This window comes from Gymnogyps californianus, chromosome 16 (assembly GCF_018139145.2).
Source record: "Gymnogyps californianus isolate 813 chromosome 16, ASM1813914v2, whole genome shotgun sequence".
Classification (NCBI taxonomy): domain Eukaryota; kingdom Metazoa; phylum Chordata; class Aves; order Accipitriformes; family Cathartidae; genus Gymnogyps; species Gymnogyps californianus.
Window position 1 is genome coordinate 11,418,134 of NC_059486.1, and position 23,493 is coordinate 11,441,626.

The 23,493-nt window shown below is 39.9% G+C and overlaps 1 protein-coding gene across 1 annotated transcript in view; it reads right to left on the bottom strand.

Moving 5' to 3' along the window:
- TMEM132C (transmembrane protein 132C) overlaps nt 1-23,493 on the bottom strand; it is a 190,295-nt gene that overhangs the window by 56,971 nt on the left and 109,831 nt on the right. Inside the window, exon 4 of the mRNA XM_050906943.1 lies at nt 247-430. Within this exon, the coding sequence (XP_050762900.1) occupies nt 247-430 (184 nt within the window). The remainder of the gene's footprint in view (nt 1-246; nt 431-23,493) is intronic.

Below are 23,493 nucleotides of genomic sequence, written 5' to 3' on the forward strand. Positions count from 1 at the left end.
AAGTCTGAGAGAGATTTTTAAAGTGGCAGCATCCCTCTCCTCTGTGGTAAGTTTATAAGAACTGAAATTGTGTGATGTGTACAGACCATTAAACGAGGGCATGATTTTAGCAAGTAGCCCTATACAGCTATAAAATGGGGAGGCAGCGCAGAGAGCACTCCTTTGCAAGTCTGTCTGAGGCCTGGTATACGTTTTCTCAGACCACATACAGATTGGATGGAGCAACATGCTGAAACAGTTTCTTACCATCGCCAGTGGAACAATTCCAACAAGATCCTTCTGGCAGATGAAGATTTCAGACAAGGTTATGTCTGTTGTCCCCTTCCGAGGGTATTCCACCTGCCAGGTGATGGGCTGCGTTCCAGAAAGGCTGCTGAAACTGGCTATTTCAAAGTTCATCTGCACGACTTCATTGAATAAACTGTTACTTCTGAAAAGAAGAAAACAGGGAAAGGGAAGAGCTATTACTTTCGCTGAAGAAGGCAAATGAAGTGAATCATATTAGCTACTGGAAAATGCAGCTATTTATATGCAGATATAACACAAGGCCTTTTCCAATCTACAACTTCTTCAGAGCATACAAACTGGAATTATTCAAACTCAGTCAGCTGCTCTTACTATGAACACTATGTGGAGGGATAAAATCCAGGATATTGTATCTGATGAAAGCAAAATATACTTATTCCATCAGATGTTTTTTATGATTTGGCAAGTATGATTCAACCCTACTGCAAGATTGATTTGACCCTGATGAACCAAAGTTAAGTCCAGTGCAGCACATGAAGACTGAAGAGCCCAGAATTAGCGCAGCCAAAAAGAAAAACAAGATTTCATTGTATATGTCCACCATCAAAATCACATAAACCCTTAGCAATGACACTCACTGTAACTGAAGTTCATATATGCTGCATGGAAGCCATTAAAAAAATTAACATGATTAAATGTCAAAATGACAAGATCAGTCTAAACTTAGAGGGACACCCTGGAAATTAAAAACCCATGCAGCTGAGACCAAATAGAAAGAACAAAGCTTTGGCAGGTAAAATATACTATGAAGTCAGGAGGCATAAGATAATTTGAATAACAAATATAAAAAGACATGCTGAAATTCTTTCCCTCGCATTAGATTTCTTTAACTACATCAGAAATAAAAAGAACATATGAAAGAAATTTGCCAGACTATCTGCTACTTTAATTAAAAAAACCCCTACAAATTATTTACACCAGAAATTATACATTAACTTTTCTGGAACTTTCTAAATGTCTTCCCACAGTGTAGAAAGTCTTAATATTTCACAGAATATTACTTCAACCTAACCCTACGCTGTAATAATTTTAAAATGAAGAGAAAGACAGGCATCTTCCTAGCTTCAGTAACCCAATCCCAGCTTCATCACACCTTTGGATGCATTCATCACATAACAGCTTCAATTTTTCCTCTTTTTTTATGTACAATACACGAAGGCCCATTTCTGAGAAAATCTATCAAGAACTGATCATGTACAAAGCACTTATATTCTCAAGTGCTAGACTTTCCTTTTACCTCTGAACAGAAATCACCATTTTTTATTACTTAAGACATATTCTGTGCTTTACTTTGCATGATTACTTTGAAAGCAAATGTGTTCCCCTGATAATTATTATTTTGATTATGGGTTTTCATTTGGATGGCTTACTCTGAAAAGTCTTAATACTGCCTAATGCTTTAAATTTATTTCCTTGCTGTTTTCTTGGTGTGTCAAAAGAGAGACATTGTAACACTTCTGCAATAGTGGTATACTTCCTCCATGCATTTAAAGAGTGATTTTGTGTAGTAATGCAATAGATGGATGGGTTTAGCAATTCATAACTCAAGACCAGCCTATTCCCATTTGAAGAGCTCCTACTAAATAAATCTTACAGCTTGTAAATACAAGGCAACCGTGATAACCGTAGTTTACACACTTCTGGGACATCTCAAAATGAATACATACTGGATTGAACTTTGTAATTTATTTGAAAGCATGATTATATGCAAAGATACCTGAATCACCTGAGCTACAGCGTTCGTTTAGCTGTTAAAGGCACCATTATGCCTTAGATTAATGACACCTGAAATGCCATTATTTTCACCATTTCTAGATCTGATGCTTAGTAACTGACAGAGAAAAAGTTTTTACATGTGATTGACTATCTCAGTGCTTTCACTTACGCTAAATAGAGAATAAATTTTTGCACACATCAAAGCTGTTCTAAGAGATAATATATGTCAGGAAAGTTTTCCTGATCAAGAAGACTACACTTCTCTAAATAGCCTCTGAGCAGATGTGAAATGTGTAGCTTTACAACAAAAGCCCCACAACTCTACTGGTAGGATCAGAGGGCTCTAGGTGGGAAGCTGTACGTGGGAAAGAGCTCATTTCCAGCCAGCCCACTGACTTAGGTGAGGGCTGATCACCTCCTTCTGGCTCCCAGCTCTCGATTCACAACACCTAATTTTCCCTGGTCTTTTGGACAATTTCTAAGAGTTGCCTGGTGTTCTGCTCATGAGCTCTCCATACTGTTTACCTGCAGCACACACTCGAGCCTGGCTTTGAGCTACCCAGGGGAAATACCCAGAACAAAATCTTTGGGCATCCTGTTTCTATGTAGCGTTTCATTGCACACTTCACTGCAGTGTGCCTGCTGTAGCTGGCCGTATCTAGGGATCCACACACCCTTGTAATGATGTCCTATGATTGAAAATGGGCAGTATGAGGTGACCACATCTTTTCTACGTGATCCCTGAGATCACCTGCAGTATGAACCTTAGTTCAGGCTGGCCACAGTTAGCATGCACACATGCAGATGCATTTGGGAAGTTCTCCAGGGATCATGTTGCAGGCAGGGACTAGTCAGCTCTCAGTGTAGACATAGTTTTTTTAAGTTACAGTCTCAGTATTCCTATTCCATATTTCATACATGTATATATATATCCTGTAGTTTACGTGTGAAGAGATTCTTCTTTTATTCCAATCTACTAATACGTAGCAGACTCTAGTACATCTTTTGGATTTTATATTTTAAGTCCATGATGCTCAATGACTTATTATTGCAATCAAAGAAAATTTCAACTTTTTCATCTGTTATGCACACACATACACATTTGGACAACTACATGGCAAACTGCACAACTGTAATGTAAACCGCACTTGACTGCTATTGCCTCAGTTGCATTTTCAGCAATATTATCTTCGCTGGAGCCACAAACAACAGCCTGTATCTCTAAGAAGCACTAAACTCCACCATAAACAAGTCTGACATAAACTGACCTCCTTCCTCCCAAATGTAGAATTATCAAAATCACTCTTCCACCACTGACATTTACATCTGCTGCTGTGTGATCTTCCAGGACTAAAATGAGGGACTTAACTGTCCATGCTCTATTTATATACCATCTGTTGCAGTGGGGCTTGAGGGTCATACACTCCTAAATTTCTTCTCCGTTCCACTGTAGACATAGCTATCTCAATTTCGCACATGAGGACTGAAGGAGAGGCTATGTGACACACATAAGCTCATATGGAAGACTGGGACAGGGTAAGGAACTGATCTGTGCTTTTCCAAATCTCTTGTTAACCACTGGACCATCATTCTGGTATCAATGGAAATGGGAACCATAACACTTGATTCTATAGTCTTAAACGGTCTCCAGCGTATGCATCTTAAATTCCAACATCATTCTGTACACGAGGTATATTTTGGATAATTGCTGAACTATTCTGTGAAAGAAATCACTGCTACCACCATTTATAACACTGCCTCAAAAACACCTGCTTAATTTGGATTTCCAGTTCTCACCGAACACTTGGTACCACTCATTGAGCTATTTCAGCCAAGTCTCTTCTTGACCCATGACAAACATAGGCTGCTTCTTCCCAAGGTATCAAGCTCTAGTGGTAGAGAGATATAAAAACGGTACCAAAATTCTTCTACAGAATTCTGTAAAACATTGCTAAAATATTTCTTCTGTAAAATACGTAACACAAAAATGTCCAAAAATAGGCATGGTATGAGATAAAGGTTTTACTGGCACTTTCTCAGGATGACCTGCATAATTATTTCAAGGCCTGCATTTGTGAGTAATGCACCCATCTCCCTCCACAGTGATAAACCTTTTATACAATGTCACACTATCATCAGTTTCCTCCTCCTCTCTTCATACAGAAGAAACAGAGAGATGATCAACAGCTGGGAAAGCATCCACTTGAAAAAAAATGTGCCTTCAGAGATGTGTAATGGCTGAGAAAAAAACTTCTCATGAAGCACATTTAATGTTCAGAGCTTGTTCACTGACTGAAACAGCAATTCCTTAATATCTAACATTTAGAACTGCTCAGCAGCCGGAACAGCAAGTAATTATAAAACTTTTCTAAAGTACACAGCACGTAGTGATTACAAATGAAGCTTCATGAAGGCAGGGCTTCTAAGGAATTGCTCTGGGGTGGATATATGAGTCTAATTTGATTGGCTTGAGAGTTCCCCTGGGCCAGTTCACCCCTTAGATTTATTTTAATTTATAAATACGTTAATCATTCAGGGCTAGACTGGACCACACGCGTGCACAAGGGAGTAAGGACTCCCTTTGATCTGCTAAACAGCCACTCTGACTCTGGGTCTGAGCACACAGGCATAAGTGAGGAGCACTGAACCTATAGTTACTCCTTTCCTGGAGCAGATGGGCAATGATTAGGTGCTACTTATTGGTTACAGCAGCTGAACCAGCAAGTTAGTGATGGGGTTAGTAATTTTCTACTGGCATAGGCTAGCACTAAATTACTACCCCAGGAGAATGAGGAGGAACTGTGCTGCAGAGCTGTGTGAATGCTTCTGAGGAGCACAGTTTTAGAAAAAGAAGGTGGAACAGAAATATTCTGTTAATGGAAAGATAATAAAAAATGCATAAAAGGCAAAACAGAAGTAACGTAGGGAGAAACTGCCATGGAATTCACCAGCTCTTGCCAACTATATGGACAGAACACACACTTTTGGTATCAGCTAGTGTTAATTTAACCAGGATTCTTGATTTTAGAATATTTTTGAGTATGATATGAAGCATTCCTTTGCAACTATTTATTGATCATTCAAACCTTCAGTGCCCTGAGAAATATTTACCCTTGGAAGGAGATTTTTCTTATATGGATACCCAGGACTGGCTGTATCAAAAGCTGTACTTAATCCTCTCTTCAACGTAGGGGATTTAAAACATGGATCATGTATACACAACCCACACGTAAGCCCATGGATAGACTCACAATGTGGGTAATACCACAGATGCTAGAATGCAAAATAGATTCTGTTTCTCTGCAGAGGTCTAGTAAGAGGTGGACTGATGTTAAACTCAACGCTGAAACGGCTTGTACTGGCCACGCATGGCCAGGGCTCAGCTGAGCCCAGAAACAGGGAACCAGAGGCCCAGGGCTGCAAAGGCTTTCACAGGGTGCAGTGGGAGACGGAAGGCAGATAATTACTAAGAAAATCAGTGCAGAGATCTCAGCTGATGTAAGATCCATAAACAAACGGAAATCTTTGTTGAATGCCTGTCTACATGTGTGGACCAGGAGTCTCTGATGAGAGATTTCAAAGTGTTGGGTTATTGCTCTGAGTAATAGAGCAGGTTCGACTCTTAAATGAGTGAATCTTAGGACTGCTATGGGCTAAATCAATAATTTCGATTTATTACAGTGGCTCTCAAAAGAGAAATTTTTAAAAGCCTAGATTAGAAACATTTTTTAGCCATCTTTTATTCCAAGAGATTTTTAACGAAAGTGCCTAGGGATCCGAGAATACTTTGACCAGCTGAAAATTTAGCAACTCTTTTCCTCTTTAATGCTATTCAGTTTGACAGTGACGTCTTAATGCAAGATCAGCACTTACTAAATGACAGAAAAAATTGAAAAGAGTACAAACTGCATTACCCTCTGTTACATTGCACATCTTACTCTTCACTAAAATTAATGTATTGAAGTATTTCACAACCATGTACAAACTCTCATCAAAAGCCAACGGTCAAACCGGACCCCAGAGCAATCTGTACTTCAGCCCACTTAGATGTATACACCAGTGCCTCTTCCCATCTTGGAAAAGACTATAATGGGGTACAGGACATACGTTCCTCTATTCCTGCTATTTTCAATTTCTTGCTCCTCCTGCACCTTTTCCTAACCATATTTGATAACTGGGCCATCGTCAATGGACACATCCTAGGATCAGGACGAATCACAGCAATTTAAGAAAAATTAACAAAACACAGAGATCAGAACCTGCTCTGGAAAGTGTGACTGATGATGACTTTAAAGATGATGAAATTATGTGGGCAGCTCTTTACACATCAATTCACTTACATAGTCAGCACTCAATGCTAACAAAGTGTGGGTCATTAGCAACCCAGGTTGCCTTGAATCAGTCACTGATGAGCTAAATGCTGTAATATCCACCACTGGGACCTTAAGCCATCCATTTCCCTTCTGAAACACTTGATCAAATGGAGTACAAATGCTTAATGTACGTTTCTTTCAGCAGGTCCTTAACAAGAGCTGTTACAAAGTTAATCCCTTTGAAAAACTGTGGAAAGGATGCAGTAATTAAAGAAGAATGCCAACTACTGGAGACAAAATGCAGGTTAAATTTCTTATTTTGCAATATTAGCCTAGCTTTCATCTTTAACACATAAAAACCAGCAGAGGAGAAAGAAAAGGATGATCTATTTTGGCAATTAACAGATAGGGAGGACATAATTTCATCGAAAACTACCACATTAAAAGTATTATGAAGGTCTTCAAAGGAAAATATCCGAGGTATAACTTAGCAAACTCTTGAGCAACATAACATAATAAACACGTATATCTTCAAAAGGATGATATAATGCTGTACTTGATTTCTTCATACAGTCCAGATGAGAGTTAGATTAGTTAATAAGGTTTCTTAGCTTTCCTGTCATAAACTGTGATATAAAACATAGCTTTTTGATTAAGGTATTGGACTGAGACAGGAAATCTCATTTCACTTCCCAGCTCTTCCACAGCATCCTTTAATGACCTCAGGCAAGACATGAAGATACAGATCCTTACAGCTAAAATAAAATCAATAGGAATTAGGCATCATGGAGCTTTAAAAAACCTCTGGTGTCTGTCTGCACCTGAATACGGTGCCTTTATCACATTGGTCCTGAGCCCCAGGATCTCAGCGGGGTTCAATCACATGCCATACAGGAAAGAGTCAGAAGAGCACTCATGGTTCAACTGCGGCATTATGCTGAGAGCTCCCACTTGCGAGGGAAATTCTTAGCTGACGAAATATGCACTGTTTGGGTGGCATAAAGCAGAGAGAGCCTGGGGTGTGATCTTTCTGTGCCTTTATCTCCCAGATGAACAAGGTGAATAATAATTTTTTCTTCTAGTCTCAAAAAAAGTTAAGAGTATGCGGTGTCTATCTGACTTCTCTGTACAAGCCTTGCCCACAGATGCTAATCTCAGTGATGTTAACTGCTTTCCTAGAATAAACAGCAAAAGTCATGTTGCTAATTAGAGTACAGAAAAACAGAAATGCTCCTCTCTTGGACAGGCAGAAAGCTGAATAAGATAGTCCCTAAAGGAGGGAGACCTGACTGGGGATCACAATAACTCACCAATTCCTTCCTTCTATGCAGAACATGTTTTTAGAGTCACTAATCACCAATAAATGCTGCAGTCAAGATAGTAGGTTCATTAGTCTTCTCTGATACTACATCACATCCAGGCACAAGGTAGATGAGACTGATTTTTCCCTTTTCCAAAAGGAAGCAGGCATGTGACCCTCTGCCTCAGACTGGTGCCATCGTATAAAGGCCATGGGCAAATCCCAGTACTGAGCTATCATCATCTCCCACCTTTATTTCATTTTCCATACAGCTTGCACAAGATATTAGTCTGCTAATGTCTTCATTATAATTTCAGATAACAAAATACATAGGCAGATTGGTCAAGAAATAAGCTTTCACAGTGATTCATCATCTCTTCCTGCCTCTGAGAAGGACATTTTCTACTTAGTATTCATTCAGCACTGGAATCTCTCCAGAATCACTGTAAGCAAGCCGTATTTTCGTCTTTTGGAGACAGCAAATGTGTAAGCACTGAAAATGTTCCAAGGGACATCACTGGAAAGGAGACCCTGAGCAGAGATTTTCAGAGAGATTCACTCCAAACCCAGTGCTTTCAAATGGAGAAAGGAAGTCAGAATCATTCTGATCATCAGCATTAGATTATATGGCTCTTTCAGCCTGCTAAAAGCAGCAAGATGAGATCGAATACACAAAAGCATGTTTTATCATTCACTTTTAATTGCTTACTTTAATAGTTTGGGAGCAGCCAGTGAAACATATTCAGAGACAAGAAAACACCTTTGAAAAAGCAGCCTATATAACAGATTTTCTGATTACAAATATCTTGCATGTGTGTTTTATTCCATTTATAAGCAACAGTACCCCTGAAATTGATACAGAACGAGATACTCCATTTACTAAATCCATTTATGAGTTGGGTGGACTCAGCCTCCTCTTCCAGTCTCCACTTGTGTCTGTTATTCATACCAAGCCCTGCTTGCAGAAACCACAATGCAGCACGACTCAAGAGACAGGTCACCAATTTCTTGAGCATGCACTCCCAGGTGCCAACCTGGTATTCTCCGATGGGATATAAAAAAATCAAGGTACGCGCAATTAGCAATGAGATTCTGAAAATATGATCAAAACGGCACAGAGATGTAGAAGGGTCTGGTTACTGGAGTAGCCCCAAACAGGCTACCCCTTCGAGTGAAGATGTGTCAGTTGCTGTTGACATGACCAGTTGATTTCTGTAATAACTGGTTACTGATACTGGACTGTGCCAGACACTTGTGGTCTGTTATACCCTCAAACGACACATTGATCAAAGAAAGGGATGCAGCCTAACTGCTGATTGCTATGCACAACATCCCTCCAGGTATTGCTCATGTAGCTGTAAGTGTATCAGGCATTTGCACCTGTTTTGAAACAAACTGAAGATGAAACGGCATTACGAATCAGGTGGCAAGACAAATCACTTCTATATGTAACTGCATATGTAAATCAGATGTGTGATATGCACATCTAATTTACAAGTCAGGTGTCTTCAGATTCCAGTTCCTATAGTTTTTACTGCGTTTTTTTTTTTTACTGCTCTGCTAGCATATCTGCTTTTGGGCTATACTCGAAACTCCAAAAATATTTGTGTGTAAAGATCCTCATTCCTTTTCAACAAGGTAGCTGCACTTGCCTACTGGAAAAACACCTCAAAAGTTAACCATTCACCAGGCATGTAAAATTGATAAAATATCTGCATTTCGTAGAGGCAATGGATGTAAAGAAAGCACACATTTAATGGCATAGTAAAGGAAAAAAACATATAAGTAAGTGTTGAATATTATGGTGAAACAATGAAGAAAATAACCCAAAGGTGAACTAAAGTAGTTTTTCAAACTTGCTGGCCATGAACAAAGTTCATGGGGCAATGAAAACTTAAGCTTGTGGGTGACAGCCCCATGCTCTCTCTTACATTCCATTTGGGCACAACTGCAGATTTTCAAGTTCAAGTGTACAAAGAAAGTAAAGGGATTTTTCAGATAAGAGGCAATGATCAACAACTGGTTGGTGGCAGCTATCTGAAGGGACCTCCAATTTAGCTGAAGAGCTTTTCCAGGTGTCTGTGAAGCTGCCTGAATAGAAAGTAAAAGATCTTGAAATGAGCTATGTCCTTTGAGAAATAAGCTCAACAGCTGCAATTTCATCACAGAGCAAACTCAGTTTGTGTGGAGTCCCTTGGACTAGAAGCTGCAGGGAATTGTATAATACTGTGTACAATCTAGAGCTAGAGAATATCAGCCTGGGGAAGGTGGAGAAGTAGTTTTATTTCTAGAAAGTCAATATATTTTTGCAAGCTTCACTAAGGAGCAGTCTGCAGCAGGAATATATTCCTTTTCCCCAATCGCAGGTCATATCTCCTGTGTCAGACCATATTATTCCCCTTATTAGTATTTGTAGAATATATGATATACTCTTTTAATACTACTCTTTTCTTGTAAATTCTCTTTAATGTTGTATGCTGCTTACATGGTCTTTACTATGCTAAAGTAAAATACAATTAGGGTAAAGCAGAAACCCAAACTAGTCTAAGGAAAAGATAGTCTGAGCAGTAACAGTAGGATAAATACTGAGCTCAGCTGAAATTCCATGTAAATGGGAATGACATAGGTGAAAACTGACAGGAGAGCAGAGTCAGGTATAGTGGTCTAATTCGGACCTACTGATTATTTGCAGGTATACTTACACTTTAGGACACTGTCCTGGTTAATTGTAAAGACTGGTCCACTCTGAATACATATGTCCAAAAGTTATCATCACAATGCTGAGTAATAACATTTTGTTCTTTCACAATCTTTGTAAACTGCAACTATGCAGTATGATCTTGCAAGGTCAAACTTGCAAAGGAACATTTTACCATCTCTTGGCATAGCTTTGCTGCAGTGCATTGAGAGTTTATAGGATAAAACTGTGACAAGCACTGTAAAACCAAGGCTGTGCATGGAGAAGTGTGAAGGACAGGAGGGCGGGGGGAGTTTTGAAAGTGTTGCTCACATTAAGCCTTCCATCCCCCAATTCACTATTTTGGCATCGTCACGCTGGCCTTTACATGGTGACCATTAAAAAAAAAAAAAAGTTTAGATGTCCAGGAAGAACACACATTTAATAGCCCTCAGTGTACATCATGCATGCAGTTTACCAAATCTGTCCTCAAAAGACATGAAAGGAAAAAAACCGCAACCCAAAGCCAGAAAGGTGTAGGATAAGGTGCACACTGACATTAATCAAAGAACTCCACTGAGATAGGGAAAACAGTAAGGCAGCGCATCTGATACTGAGTAACATCCAAACACCCCATCATAAGGAGGGAAGTTTCCTAAAGTAAGATAGAGGCAATATAGGTTAGACAGCAATAAAAAAGGAAGTTTTAGCTTTTTCTCTCTTTTTCCTTCCTCTGAAGGGGTAAAGAGGGAGAGGAAGCTGCAGGAGCCATCTTAGACAAAGAATCTCCGTTTTGAGTTCACAGTGGAAAATCCTAAAATGCCAGCAGTGGTTGCTGGGATGTTTTATTCCACTTTTCCTTCTTCTTCCCTGCCTGTTTTCCCTTTCTCTTTCCCTTCCCCTTCTTTCTGCATGTTTAAAACAAAAATGTATGATGGAGAGAGCTGATGCTAGTGAACTTCCTGGGGAAACCAGACAAAAATGTGACCAACTTCTTCAGTCTGCAGTTATAAACCAGCTCTTATTCAAATTTATAAAAATCATGGACCCCAGGGCTTTCAGCATCTGTAGTTCTGGAAGTCTGATGGACAAACCTTTATTTTACAGTTCATAAAGCAAAGCTTAACAACGCTGCCTTCCTAATACCATCCACAGCTCTCACTCATTCTAAATTTAAAAAGAAGCTTATTAAAAGTGGAACCAACATAAATATTGGAGGTAGATCCATTACATTTCATGATACAGTTATTTGGTGGCTAACTCCAGTAGTTCACTTCTCCCGTTCAAGGATAATAAAAGGAAAAATGTCCCCATGACATTCAATGGCAGAAATGTCATTGCTGAAGTGCCTATGATGTGCAATTAACATTTTTAAGGAGTCATTTAAAAGGATACTGTCAAGGCTGACAGATTTGAGATTACACCAACTATCTATGTTTGGATTTCTGCATAATTCAGCATCTCCCTAGCAAGTTCACCCTTTGACTTCTGGATATTTATATTTTTCTTTGTCCTTATGTCTACCGTATTGAGGGTGCTATATGTATTTATCATTGACTTCTCCCCCATTGCAACATTATAATGTTGTGTTACAATTGCAATCATCAGAGTTTCTATCCAAAACGTTTTCATTTTTTTAATGTTCTGCTTTCCTCAAGCAAGTTGCAATTTTCACAATAAAAAATATTTCGGTTTAGAGCAAAAAAGTTGTGGGGCAAAAGCAGTTTGGTGTTAGAGTGGAGTTAAAAAAAAAAAAAGTAAAGTTATTCTGTATTACTAATTAAGACGTTGTCACCAGCAGGACGGAGGCTTCAGGTCTATGCTCAGCATGTTTGCACGGAGAAAAGAAGTCCTGGATCTTTGCTTCTTGGCAGTCGTATCTGACACTTCTGCTTAATAGAATGAAAAAGCAGGAAAATACAGAAGATATTTGCTATAATAGAAAAACTGTCTTTAAGCAAAATGTTCATCAAAGTTTCTAGGAGATGCCAGCTACTTTTTAAAGATTTCATTGGACGACGACTGAATGTTTGTATTTGCAGCTAAAATGTTTCTTCTACGAGCTGATAGCAGACATCAGTTTTCAGGCAGAGTGCAGACGTTCCTGTCTGACTGTCAGGCACATGAAGAGCAATGTGTCCTCAATATTTCAAGAAGACAAATGAAGGAGACAGGATCCTAATGTTAAATGGCCTGTGAGAAAACCAAGTGCCTACTCGACTGACAAAACACTTACAGATAAACTCCAAGAGCAACTTTGAAGTGATGACTCTGACATCTCTGGTTCTGTCCAAATCTGTTTTTTTCCCTACAGCACCTCAATTAGAAAATAGCTATGTCTAATTTGTTGGGAGGTCTCAGTTTCAAATTCACTAAATCAGGCCCCTATTCAAAGCAAGAAAACACAATGGATTTGGATGAGGCTTTTGAGAGATGTCATGCTTTATAGAGGTGACTTTTCATTGCTAGGAAAAAAATTTCATCTTAACTTGACCCCCAGGAAGAGTGTAGGAATGCTAAGGGGAACCACAGGCGGCATGATATCAGAATACTCTTTAAACAACAGCGAGTTTTTTATTGCGGAAAGTAATAAACAAGAGTCTAGCACAGAATTTCTCTATGCACCACATAGTCATACATTTGTCTCACAGCCCAAAGCAAAGATTTAAAAATCTACTGTGATTTTTTTCCAAGCAGACATTACTGCCTTTTTATACCCTTCTTTATATGCCTTTCTGCACTAGGTGAATCGAATTAGGTTTCTGTGTAATTATACAAATGACATTTAAGGGACACTGTCAAAAAGAAGGAAAAAAGATTCTAAAGAACAAGCCTTCCCTTTGTTATTGAAATCTTCAACAATATTAGTCACCACTCCTGCTCTTTGCTGACTTTCGACAGTTTGCCTGATCAGACAGGTGGAATTAGGCTGATGAAAGTCCAGTTTTCCAAGGCTCTGAAGAAATGCAAAGCCAATAGCAAAAGCTCATCTGCACACATAGCATATGCATGCGGGATTAGAGTGGTGCAATGCTCAGTGAGATGAGAAAGAGCACAAAGAAGCAGGAGTAATCATGTTCATGAGGAACACACAAGTTTAAGATAACGCACCTGTGATAACACTATTTCTTATGAAATCATAATCTGTCATCAGCAGGCTGATGGCAGCACAGGTCTGAAATAGCGATTTGGGATGCATGGGAACAAGTAGTGGAAATTAATGATTTGCAGTCACGCGGGGTGAAATTCACCACTGTGTGAATCTGTCCTACACAAATCCATGTATCAGAGCTGAACTCTGAGAGTCAGACTGCAGACAAGGAGAATGTCTGCTGACTCACTCCTGAATCACAGATAGGCTTCCTTCTGCTGCTTCAATCTAACCAGTAGATAAGTAAGTCCAATTACTTTAATTTCAAAACTAAAATTAAGGGTTATCTTCTCTCTAAGTGAAAAAGGAACAGGAAAAGAGTAGAAAATCAATCCTACAGGGAGATCCTCACAAAAGTGTACATTCTCAGATTCACAGTCCTCTTCTGGAAAGTACTTAGAAGAGGCGATGAAGCTTGATGAGATTTGCAGGGATGAGAGTGCCACGTGCTCAGGTTCTTTGCCAGTTTCTAAGGGTGAAGTTTATTTTCAAAGAACTGCCCACATCCCACTCTGCACTTTATACTATAGATGGTCTGAAATGGTCTGAGTTTCATACATAAAGGCTTCCTTCATTTTATAAACAAGATTTAATTTGGATCAGTAGTAACTACTTGCTAACAATCTTTCTACTAAATCTCTAGATCTCAAATCCTACAAATTTGTCTATCGGCCATCTCTTGGCCCAATTTGCCCCCTTGTAACGCTGCCTCAACTACTTTTGTAGGAAGCAAAAGCTTGATGCCAGTAGACACTTCAAAAAATTACAGATGTCATTAACAATTGCTTCCTTAACCCCAGGTCAGAAGGCCTGGCCTTATGAGTGCAAACGGCCATGTTACCGTGGATTGCCAAAGTACCACTGCTCAGCTGAGCCCCAGCAGTTCATCTCAGCATGCTGTTCAACTGGGGTAATTCAATTGCATTTACACCTTTGTCCGTATGTTAAGAAATCTTCTTACACTTGTTAATTGCTCCTGTATGAGAACACCAGCAGAATTGACTCCACAGCCGTGCGAATGTCAGATAAGAGAGAATTCTTAAAGACAACCGTTAGACGTCTGTCAGCCCAAGCTGTGCTATATTCTCATCTGAACTGCCAATGGGAAAATGCACTTACAGCTGTATGCAGAGAAAATCCAAGAACACTGTCATGGATTCTTATTTGATAAAGCAGCCTTGCAGGAGCAATATGAAAAAGAGGTTAAAAAGGGGGATGACAGCCGACCAGACTGGGTGGTCTCGGAAATTAACAGCACAAATATAAAGGAGTTTGCCCCTTCCAGCCTCTTCCCGGCTACAGATCCTTAATCTAGTTTGATTTTCCTGGGGTAGCAATCTGTCAGATGCATCCCCTTCAGAACAAGATTATAAAAGGAGTGAATCATGGACACATTATTATTCCCCTCAGCATGTGGCATTTTTTCTTTAAATACAGAAATCGTAGTGTGCAGGAAATGATCCATCTATTAAAATTTGTGTCAACATCTCTCAAAACTCTTGAAGCTGTACAGTGAACACTGCTAACCGTTCTCCTGTGTCTGAAAAATCAGTATGATGACAACACTGAAATATGTTACATGCGACACTTTGGTCCTGACCTTACTTTCACTCAAGTCAATCGGCGTTCTGCTTTTGATTTTGATGGGAGTGGGGCCACTGTTCCATAGTCACCTCTCTCGTACCCTCAGGCGCTCTCTCCAGCAGTACTGTCAGCTTAGAGAAGCCAGGGTAATTTCAAAGTATTTTCTGATGCCCAAGGCAAACCAAGAGATGACCTTTTCCACCAGCAGAGAGCTGCTTATAGGCTGCTATTGAATATTCCACCAACTGTAGTGCTCTGCTCCCAGAGATGACCTGGCTGCACTGCATATGAGATGGGTTTTCCTTTTGCTGTCCCTCTCCTCCCCCTAATCCAATGAATTGGGGTCACAGTCTGATTCTCCTCTGTTCTGCACCTTTGTTATTACCTTCACCTGGGACAAGCCCCATGCTTTAGCATCACTTGGCAGATTATTCAACATCAGGCTGCAAAGGACTGGACAACAAACAGTAGCCCTTTCTTTGCTTGGGGATTATTTCAACAGACAGAGATTTCAGGAATGCACGTGGCTGAGTGACTGTCTGTGCTTGGCCATGAGAAGTACACGTTTGTGCCCAAATTTTTTCGGTCACAAAATAAGAAAATAGTTGTAGCTGAAGTGACCTGAATCATTAGGTGACCCCAATCGTTCAGGTTACCTGAAATACGCTGATCAATATGGTGCCTCGATATGCAGGTGTTGTTGGTTCAATGGAATTCATGCTAAAATCCCTGAACAAAAACTTTCACTTCCAGAGATTTTAAATTCTGGCTAATGCAGAGGTAAAATCTCTGTAGAGCAATCTGACATTAAGAGTTGAATTTCCAGGGGTGTTCAGCTCTGCTGCTCTGGTGAGGGAGCAGTGCTAAGCCAACATAGTACATTTAGAACTGTCAAGTACAGGTTATAAATCGCTGCAAATATCCTACTGTTGCTGACTGCAGAATATACAATTTGTACCAGAGAGAAAGAGGTTAATGTATTCTGGATGGGACGGTCTTCAGAGTCTGTTATACATTCTAAACATGCTCATATCTACATGACATTCAATCTAAAAGATTTTTGAAAATGGACAAATATTTTCTTAATAATTTTCAGCAGCACTGTCAACTCTTCCAAGAATTACATTTCACTAGGAAGTTAGCTGTTATTTTTGCATATAGGATTTCTGTGCTATCCAGTAATTTCTATAAAGAGCCTTGGCCTTTACAACTAATTTAAAGGGTTTCCCAAAGCAGATGGAGCGTTTTGAAAGAGGGATTTACAGGAATACTGAGCTCCAAGTATTCAAATATAAAGACAAAATTGCGTCTAAGGCAATACTGGGAAGTAAGAGGTGCTCTAGGCTATCAGAGATTGTCTCTTCATCCTCAGTAGATGTCACATAGTGTAAATTGACATTATTTCCTGACATCAGTGGATTTTTATTTGATTCCTCTTGCTGATGATCTGGCTCACAGAATGAAAATGTCTTGGTGAAATGGACAGAGAGAGGGAAGAGAAAAAACAGAGAATATCTTAGCTGGCTGTATTAAATCATCGTACACTACTTCCATGTTCTACCTATGCCAGCAGACAAAAAAAAAAAAAGGCTTCTGGAATCATTGATGCAATTTACTGGCAAGCACAAAAACATCTGTGACAAGCGGAAGAACTGAGAACATCAAACTTGTGAATGAAATGCTGTGTGTATGTGTGTATATACATATATATACAGTAGGAGGTAATAGAGACGCAAGAAAACATGTTGGACAGGCTGAATTTGTCAAGCTTAAATTACACCTACTTCCCTTCCCCATTCTCAGTTCTCAAATTATACATTAGATTTACGTTATCCTTAGCTAGCCAAGATCTACTGTCAACCTCCTATGATATTAACCACACAACCTGGGCCCTTTCCATGCAGGGAAACATAGCCAAAGGGGATTCAGATCAGATCTTCTATTTACAGATATATTCTCTTGCTCACTTGCTGCCCCTTTCTCTCTCCCTACTTCAAAGCTCTGGTAACTGGCCCTGGGCTAAGCGGCAGGCATCTCCGTTAGCTGTATGTTGTTGGCTTACGGAAGTACCACGTGGTCTAGTGTTAAGAGTCTGTGTCAAAGCCCTTTCTGGGGTCACGGACTAACTGTATGATCTCACACCAGTCATTTGTCTTGCCTGTCCTTCTATTAAGCCTGTCAAGAGAATTGGCTCAATAGAAGAAAAACAGGAGGTCCTTAAAAATGTATTGGCACATCCGAGTTGAATTTTTTTTGGTGAAGAAGCTATAAAAAATGACTCTGCAGTGAACTTTGAAACATCAATTTGTTAAAGAGGCAGTGATTTCCCTTCCTGAACAATGCTTTTCATGGTGTGAAGCCTTGCAAAGGAAAAACGATGTGCATTTAGAAACATTTTCAGAAGTATTTATATGAAGGACTGGGTAATGAGAAATGTTTCAAAAATGATTAAGGCTGCCTAAATATCTGTTCTCCAGCAAGCCTAAGTTACACTTTAAAGCCTGGCAATATATTTATCAATATTTTCATTCCCAGCTGCATTTCCTGACATTTCTGCCAAAACAAAATTATGTAAAAGGTCATAACAGGACTCAAGTGTTATTAAGTGTATGATCTAACGAATAAAACAAACGACCTTCATTCACACTTGCCTGATCGTTCCATGAACTCACAAACAATAGATCCTGGCCACTTTCTCAGACTCAAAGAAATATCCATCTTGGGTGAAATCATCCATATGCAGAGAGTAGCAGAAGCTTTAAATGCCTCTAACGTACTTCAAAGAAGGACTGAATTATGGCTTAGACTCTTTGTAACTATTTTCCTTTCTTTCTTTTTACAGTATTTCACTGAATACTGGCACACCATTGTGCTAAGTGGTATATTACATAGTAGAAGATGGTTTCACATAGCAGGAGACCTTGCAACCCACACAGACAAAACAAACGAGAAAAAGAGTGAAAGGATGTTTATTAGTTCCATCTATAACTGGAAAAATGAGGCCCAGAGAAAATAGAGTGACTTGTTCCAGATCACACCAAATATCTGCAGCAGCTAGAAACTGGACCTAGCCCTCATTGCCGTGCCTGGATTGCAAGGGCTACCCCTTCCTTCCACGCTCCCGACTAGCACTTACAAAGTTAACACAGGAAATCTGTGGGTGATGTGCGAACTGAAGCTCTATCTTCTAAATCCCTGTTTGGTGGCTTTGCTGCAAGACTATCCTTGCACCTCCTTTTCCATGAGTACATTTCATTTCATTTCTCCCACATTGCATCTCAGAGTTTTGGGAAATTTCATAATCCCACACCAAAAGCTCCCAATAGCAGCCAGAATTGCTTTTACTGCTGTTTAACACCGTATTGAATTTAAATGGCTAATGTATATGCCTCTCTCACACATGAACACAAACTGCTGCATAGTAAAACTAATTTATCAAATTAAAATGCACTATAGCATGTATTTATTGTATCACTGCTCATGAATGTTTTTATGCATTTGATTTTTTGGGGGCTTTTATGGTTTTGGCAGTAGATGGAAAGCAATCAAGGTTCCATCTGAAGCAGCCGTGTAAGCAATTCTCATTTAACAGAAGACAATGAAAAATTAATCTAAAATGAGTGTAACTAAGTTTTCGTAGAAACAACAAAACCACGCAGACATTATCATCTTCCACAGCTGTTTACTGTCTTCATTTACAAAATTACCTGTCAAATTTTACTATTTCCTCCAGGAAAAAAAAAAGCCAACCCCAAGTGCCTCTCTGAGTTAATAAAATGCTCCACATGTAACAGGGATATTAAGGATCCCTTTCTTGCAATCATAATACTTAGCAGGGATGACTGAGGTGAAGTAATGTTCAACACTCCCTCTCCTGCAGGTTTCAATTCTACACCTTTAACTACAGGAAAAAAAATTCAAACATGGCTGATTGGTAAAAGCCTGGGTATTTTCCTCTCTCTCTCCTACTCTATGGAACATCTGTCTCCTCTCTTCAATGGGCAAAGCAACATTTGTCATTCCTGGAAAGTTGTTTACTACAAAACAATCGTAACTTTCTCAACATAAAATGAAAACACTTGAAGGAACTACAAAAAGGGATAATAGCAGGATGGAATATTTTTCTGGTGAAAAGCTTTATCGTCTGGGGATGCATCTCCCAGTATCAGTTTGTTTCAATGATGAATTTGGTCTGAAGAATTTGTTTAGCTGGGAGAACACATGCAGCTGGTTAATACCATGCAATGTGCATGATGGGAAGGATGCCAAATAAACATTAGAAGGAAACCGAAGGGTTCAGGGCATGTGCTGCCTGGCTGTCTGATCCCCTGGCACAGAAGTCAACAGGGGATGGGCCAACCTTCTGATAATTGCAGGAGTGGTTGCTTACCCAGCAACAACAAAGTCAGCAGCTTAGTATCTCAGGAAAGCGAGAAAGACAGAAGACAACAAATACAAAACGGCTGAATTAATTGTCCCTCACATGCATATTCCCAGGCTGAATGCTCTCAAAGGCTGTCTCAAGTGCTGCTGCTGTGCCTGACTCCAGATTTAGGGGATGGGAAGGAGTTAATTATTGAAGGGCAGCTACAGTGAGTGGGAGGCACAGCTCCTATTGACTTCCTTAATGTTGGTAAAATGTGCAAATCCTGTGGACTGTAGCTGAATTTAAATTACAATGATTACAAAATACAAAGCCTAAAAAAGAGGATTTATACATGAGCAGATTTAGCCCAGACACAGACTCCCCCAAGACCTACATTTTGTTTACATGCAAAGTAGACTATGCTTCCTGAATGACTTTAAAGCCTGATGACAATTATTTATATCTCTATCCACCCTCCTAACACAGTTCTGAACCATAATTCCTGCTGCTAAATGCCTTGGGGAATATCTACTAGTTACAGGTTCATCCCTATTTTCTGGTCATCGTCCAGCAAATCACCTTCAATGTGTAAACAGTCCTGCTGCCTTCAGTGGGTCTACTCATATGATGCATAAGACTATAAGGACATGTTGCTTAAATAGATACATAATATCAACAACAACAGCAATATGTTTCTCTTACTGCTTTCAAACAGAATTTTTATGGACAGCTCTTGGGAGCACAGTACTATTAGCCTATTTTATGATATGCAAGCTAGGGAACAGGTAAATGAAGTGACTTGCCCAAGGTCATACAGGAGTTCATCGGAGAAATGAGGACACAAACAATAAGTGCATGTTTAAATTGAGTCCTGGGGATTTTGCAGAGCTCTGCCTACTATGTGAGTGAGGCTTTGAGTACTCTGACATTGTTATAAAGGAAATCAGTGAGGTTATATAGTAGGAATAAAAACTTTTTAAAATTATTTGCATCTACTATCATGTTAACCAGTCCAGTTCCATCTTATCCAGAAAGTGCAATGAATGTTTAATTCATGTTAAAGCTAAGAAATCACAAAATGAAGGCTTTTCTATACTCCTGATCCAGTTGCAGGAATAAACTTGAACACTTTCCACATTGTTCTAAATTCCTTAATAACAATCAATATACAGTTAATTATAATGAATTTTAAAAATCCCATGCAGTACCATCTTTAAAAAAAACCAACTAGTAGCTTAAAAGGTTTTCAATACTGAAAGTGGGAAATACTTCTTGAGAAAGAGAAATGGCGACACGCCCAATAAAGCCCTCACAGCTTCCTACAAAAAGATTTCTATCCACAGTCATATCCATATGGATTTTACATTCTTTCTCAATCATATATATCGAAGACTTTGCATATGGTCAAACTGACTAAGTGTGGGAAATGTTAACAGGAAAAACTGTACAGGAAAAATCCATACGCAGTAAAATGAACCAGAGGTAGACTCAGACTGCCATTCTGTCTGGCTTCCACTGGCATGTTACTGTAATAAACTTCAGCAATTTGTATCCATGTCATCTGGATCCAGGAGTAAGAGTGAACACTGGCTGCAATTTGCAAACTGAATTTTTGTCATCAAAACATGCAATGGCATCAAAATAGAACTGTTGCCATCAAGCATTACAAGTATAAAAAAAAAAGTAGCGCTCAAAATTATATGGACTTCCAGATTTTATTGTCCTTCTGGTCAAGGAATATCACAGGGGAGGACCAGTAAGAAGTTGCTGCTGTGCCTTATGTCTTTGCTCAACAAACTCTCTACAGTCTCCAAAGCTCTCAAAACAGCCACTTTTCAGCCGCATGAAATTCACTGTCAAATTGAAAAGGAAGGAAGGTGACATAATCCCGTAAAGTTATGGAGACCATCCCAAATAAACCGGGTATTGAAACATTATGAAGATGGGCCAGGGCGCTGAGAGCTCTCATTATGAGCCTCCCCTGACGTTAAATGGCCTGGAGATGGCTGTTCAAACCGCATTGTGTGCTGTTTCCCTAGACTAGTCATTTCCTTCAAGGCACAAAATTAAAGCAGTGATGGATGGACTACTCTGCTGTTTATTTGGCCCACTTTCACAGTGTGGCAGTGAGGAACTGTTGAACTCCAGTTAAAACAATAAAAAGTTTCTATGAACATCCTTATTGAGCTTAAAGAAGAGTGTATTGTTGCTAAGTCACATAGCAGAGAATGAAAGATGGGAATGAGGATTGTCACCTGCTTACACTAGAAAGGAACAAGAACAAACATGACTATCGATTTCACATTAACTTTGCTATTCTCAGCTGTCTCCCTGCTTGCTGTTCCCCCTCCTGCCTCAGACAGTGTGGACACCAGCCAGGGCACTCCGGGCAGTCAGCACAGGAGTGATCCACTGCTCCCAGAGCATGTTCAGCACAGCCCTGCTTCCCCCTGCGGCTCCATGTGGCAGCTCCGGAGCAGGTCCCTGCATCTCCTCTCTTACTTTCTCCATGTGAATGGCACAGTTACTTCTTTGCACTTTCCCTGCTTTGATCCACATAGCTCCCTGACTCTCATGCATCTCATGGATGTTGCTACCACTTTTCCTAAGCTAGACTTCTAAACCACCTAATTCTTTTATGTCCTGTACTCCTCAGTCTTCTGTCTTCTCTGTTGTCAAGCTCAAAACAGAGCTCTTTTCTTAATGCCAAGTTGTCGTGGTTTAACCCCAGCCAGCAACTAAGTACCATGCAGCCGCTTCCCCCTTCCCCCTCCCAGTGGGGTGAGGAGGAGGAAAGGGAAAAAAAAAAAAAGTAAAACTCGTGGGTTGAGATAAGAACAGTTTAATAACTAAAGTAAAATATAATACTAACAATAGTAATAATGAAATATAATAATAGTAATGAAAAGGAATATAACAAAAAAAAAGGAAGGGGGGGGGAGAAAAAAAAAACAGTGATGCACAATGCAATTGCTCACCACCCGCTGACCAATGCCCAGTTAGTTCCCGAGCCGCGATCCGCGCCTCCCGGCCAACTCCCCCCTGTTTGTATACTGGGCATGACGTTCCATGGTATGGAATACCCCTTTGGCTAGTTCGGGTCAGCTGCCCCGGCTCTGCTCCCTCCCAGCTTCTTGCACACCTGCTTGCTGGCACAGCATGGGAAACTGAAAAGTCCTTGGCTTAAGATAAGTGCTACTTAGCAACAACTAAAACATCAGCGTGTTATCAACATTATTCTCACACTAAATCCAAAACCCAGCACTGTACCAGCTGCTAAGAAGAGAGTTAACTCTGTCCCAGCCGAAACCAGGACACAAGTTCTTCCCAAATCATTTTTGCTATCCCTCCCATGCCAGAGCACTGCTCAAAAGCTGGCGTACTGTCTCTATGCTGGACTATAGCCATATCTGCCTTTCCCGCCCACGTTCAGTTTGAACTGGTAAGAGAAACAGCTTCCCCAGTGCCCCAAATCCCCATGTTTTCAGTCTCAGCTGTGTCCTCCATGCACATTCTCAGAATCTACAGATAAATTTGCAATAGAAGGTTCCTATTATATACGCTTTTACATCTCACTTTTCTACCCCATTTTAAGAAACACTCTGCTTTCAGGTTCTGTTGTCAGATGTCTGGTTGGGATGGTAGGTGAAATTTCTGGAAGTACCTTAGTTCCACTTTCAAAAGTGATGGGGTAGCTCTGGGGTTTTCAAAAGCACAAGTTCCTTTCAAACTCCGATTGCTTTCAAACACATCTGCTTTCTCCCAGGCAGTGGGAATTCGAGGCCCCAGAACTTCTGAAAATTCCAATAGGTGTCAGACTGTTGAAATAACTGCTTTTTTCAATTTAGGTACTACAAACTATAGTCATCAAAGTATTTATGCATTGCTTCACTTGGCACTGCAAAGCCTAAGTGAAACAGATGGCCAACTCGGGTTTCCAAAAGTGACTCAGATACTCAGGAGCCCAACTCACACAGGAAGTCAATACCAGTTAATCTTCTAAATGTCAAATGGCACATTTGAAAATAGCACTTTCCATTACCAATAAGGGCCTGAAACTTTGTGCTTTTTAAATGTTTG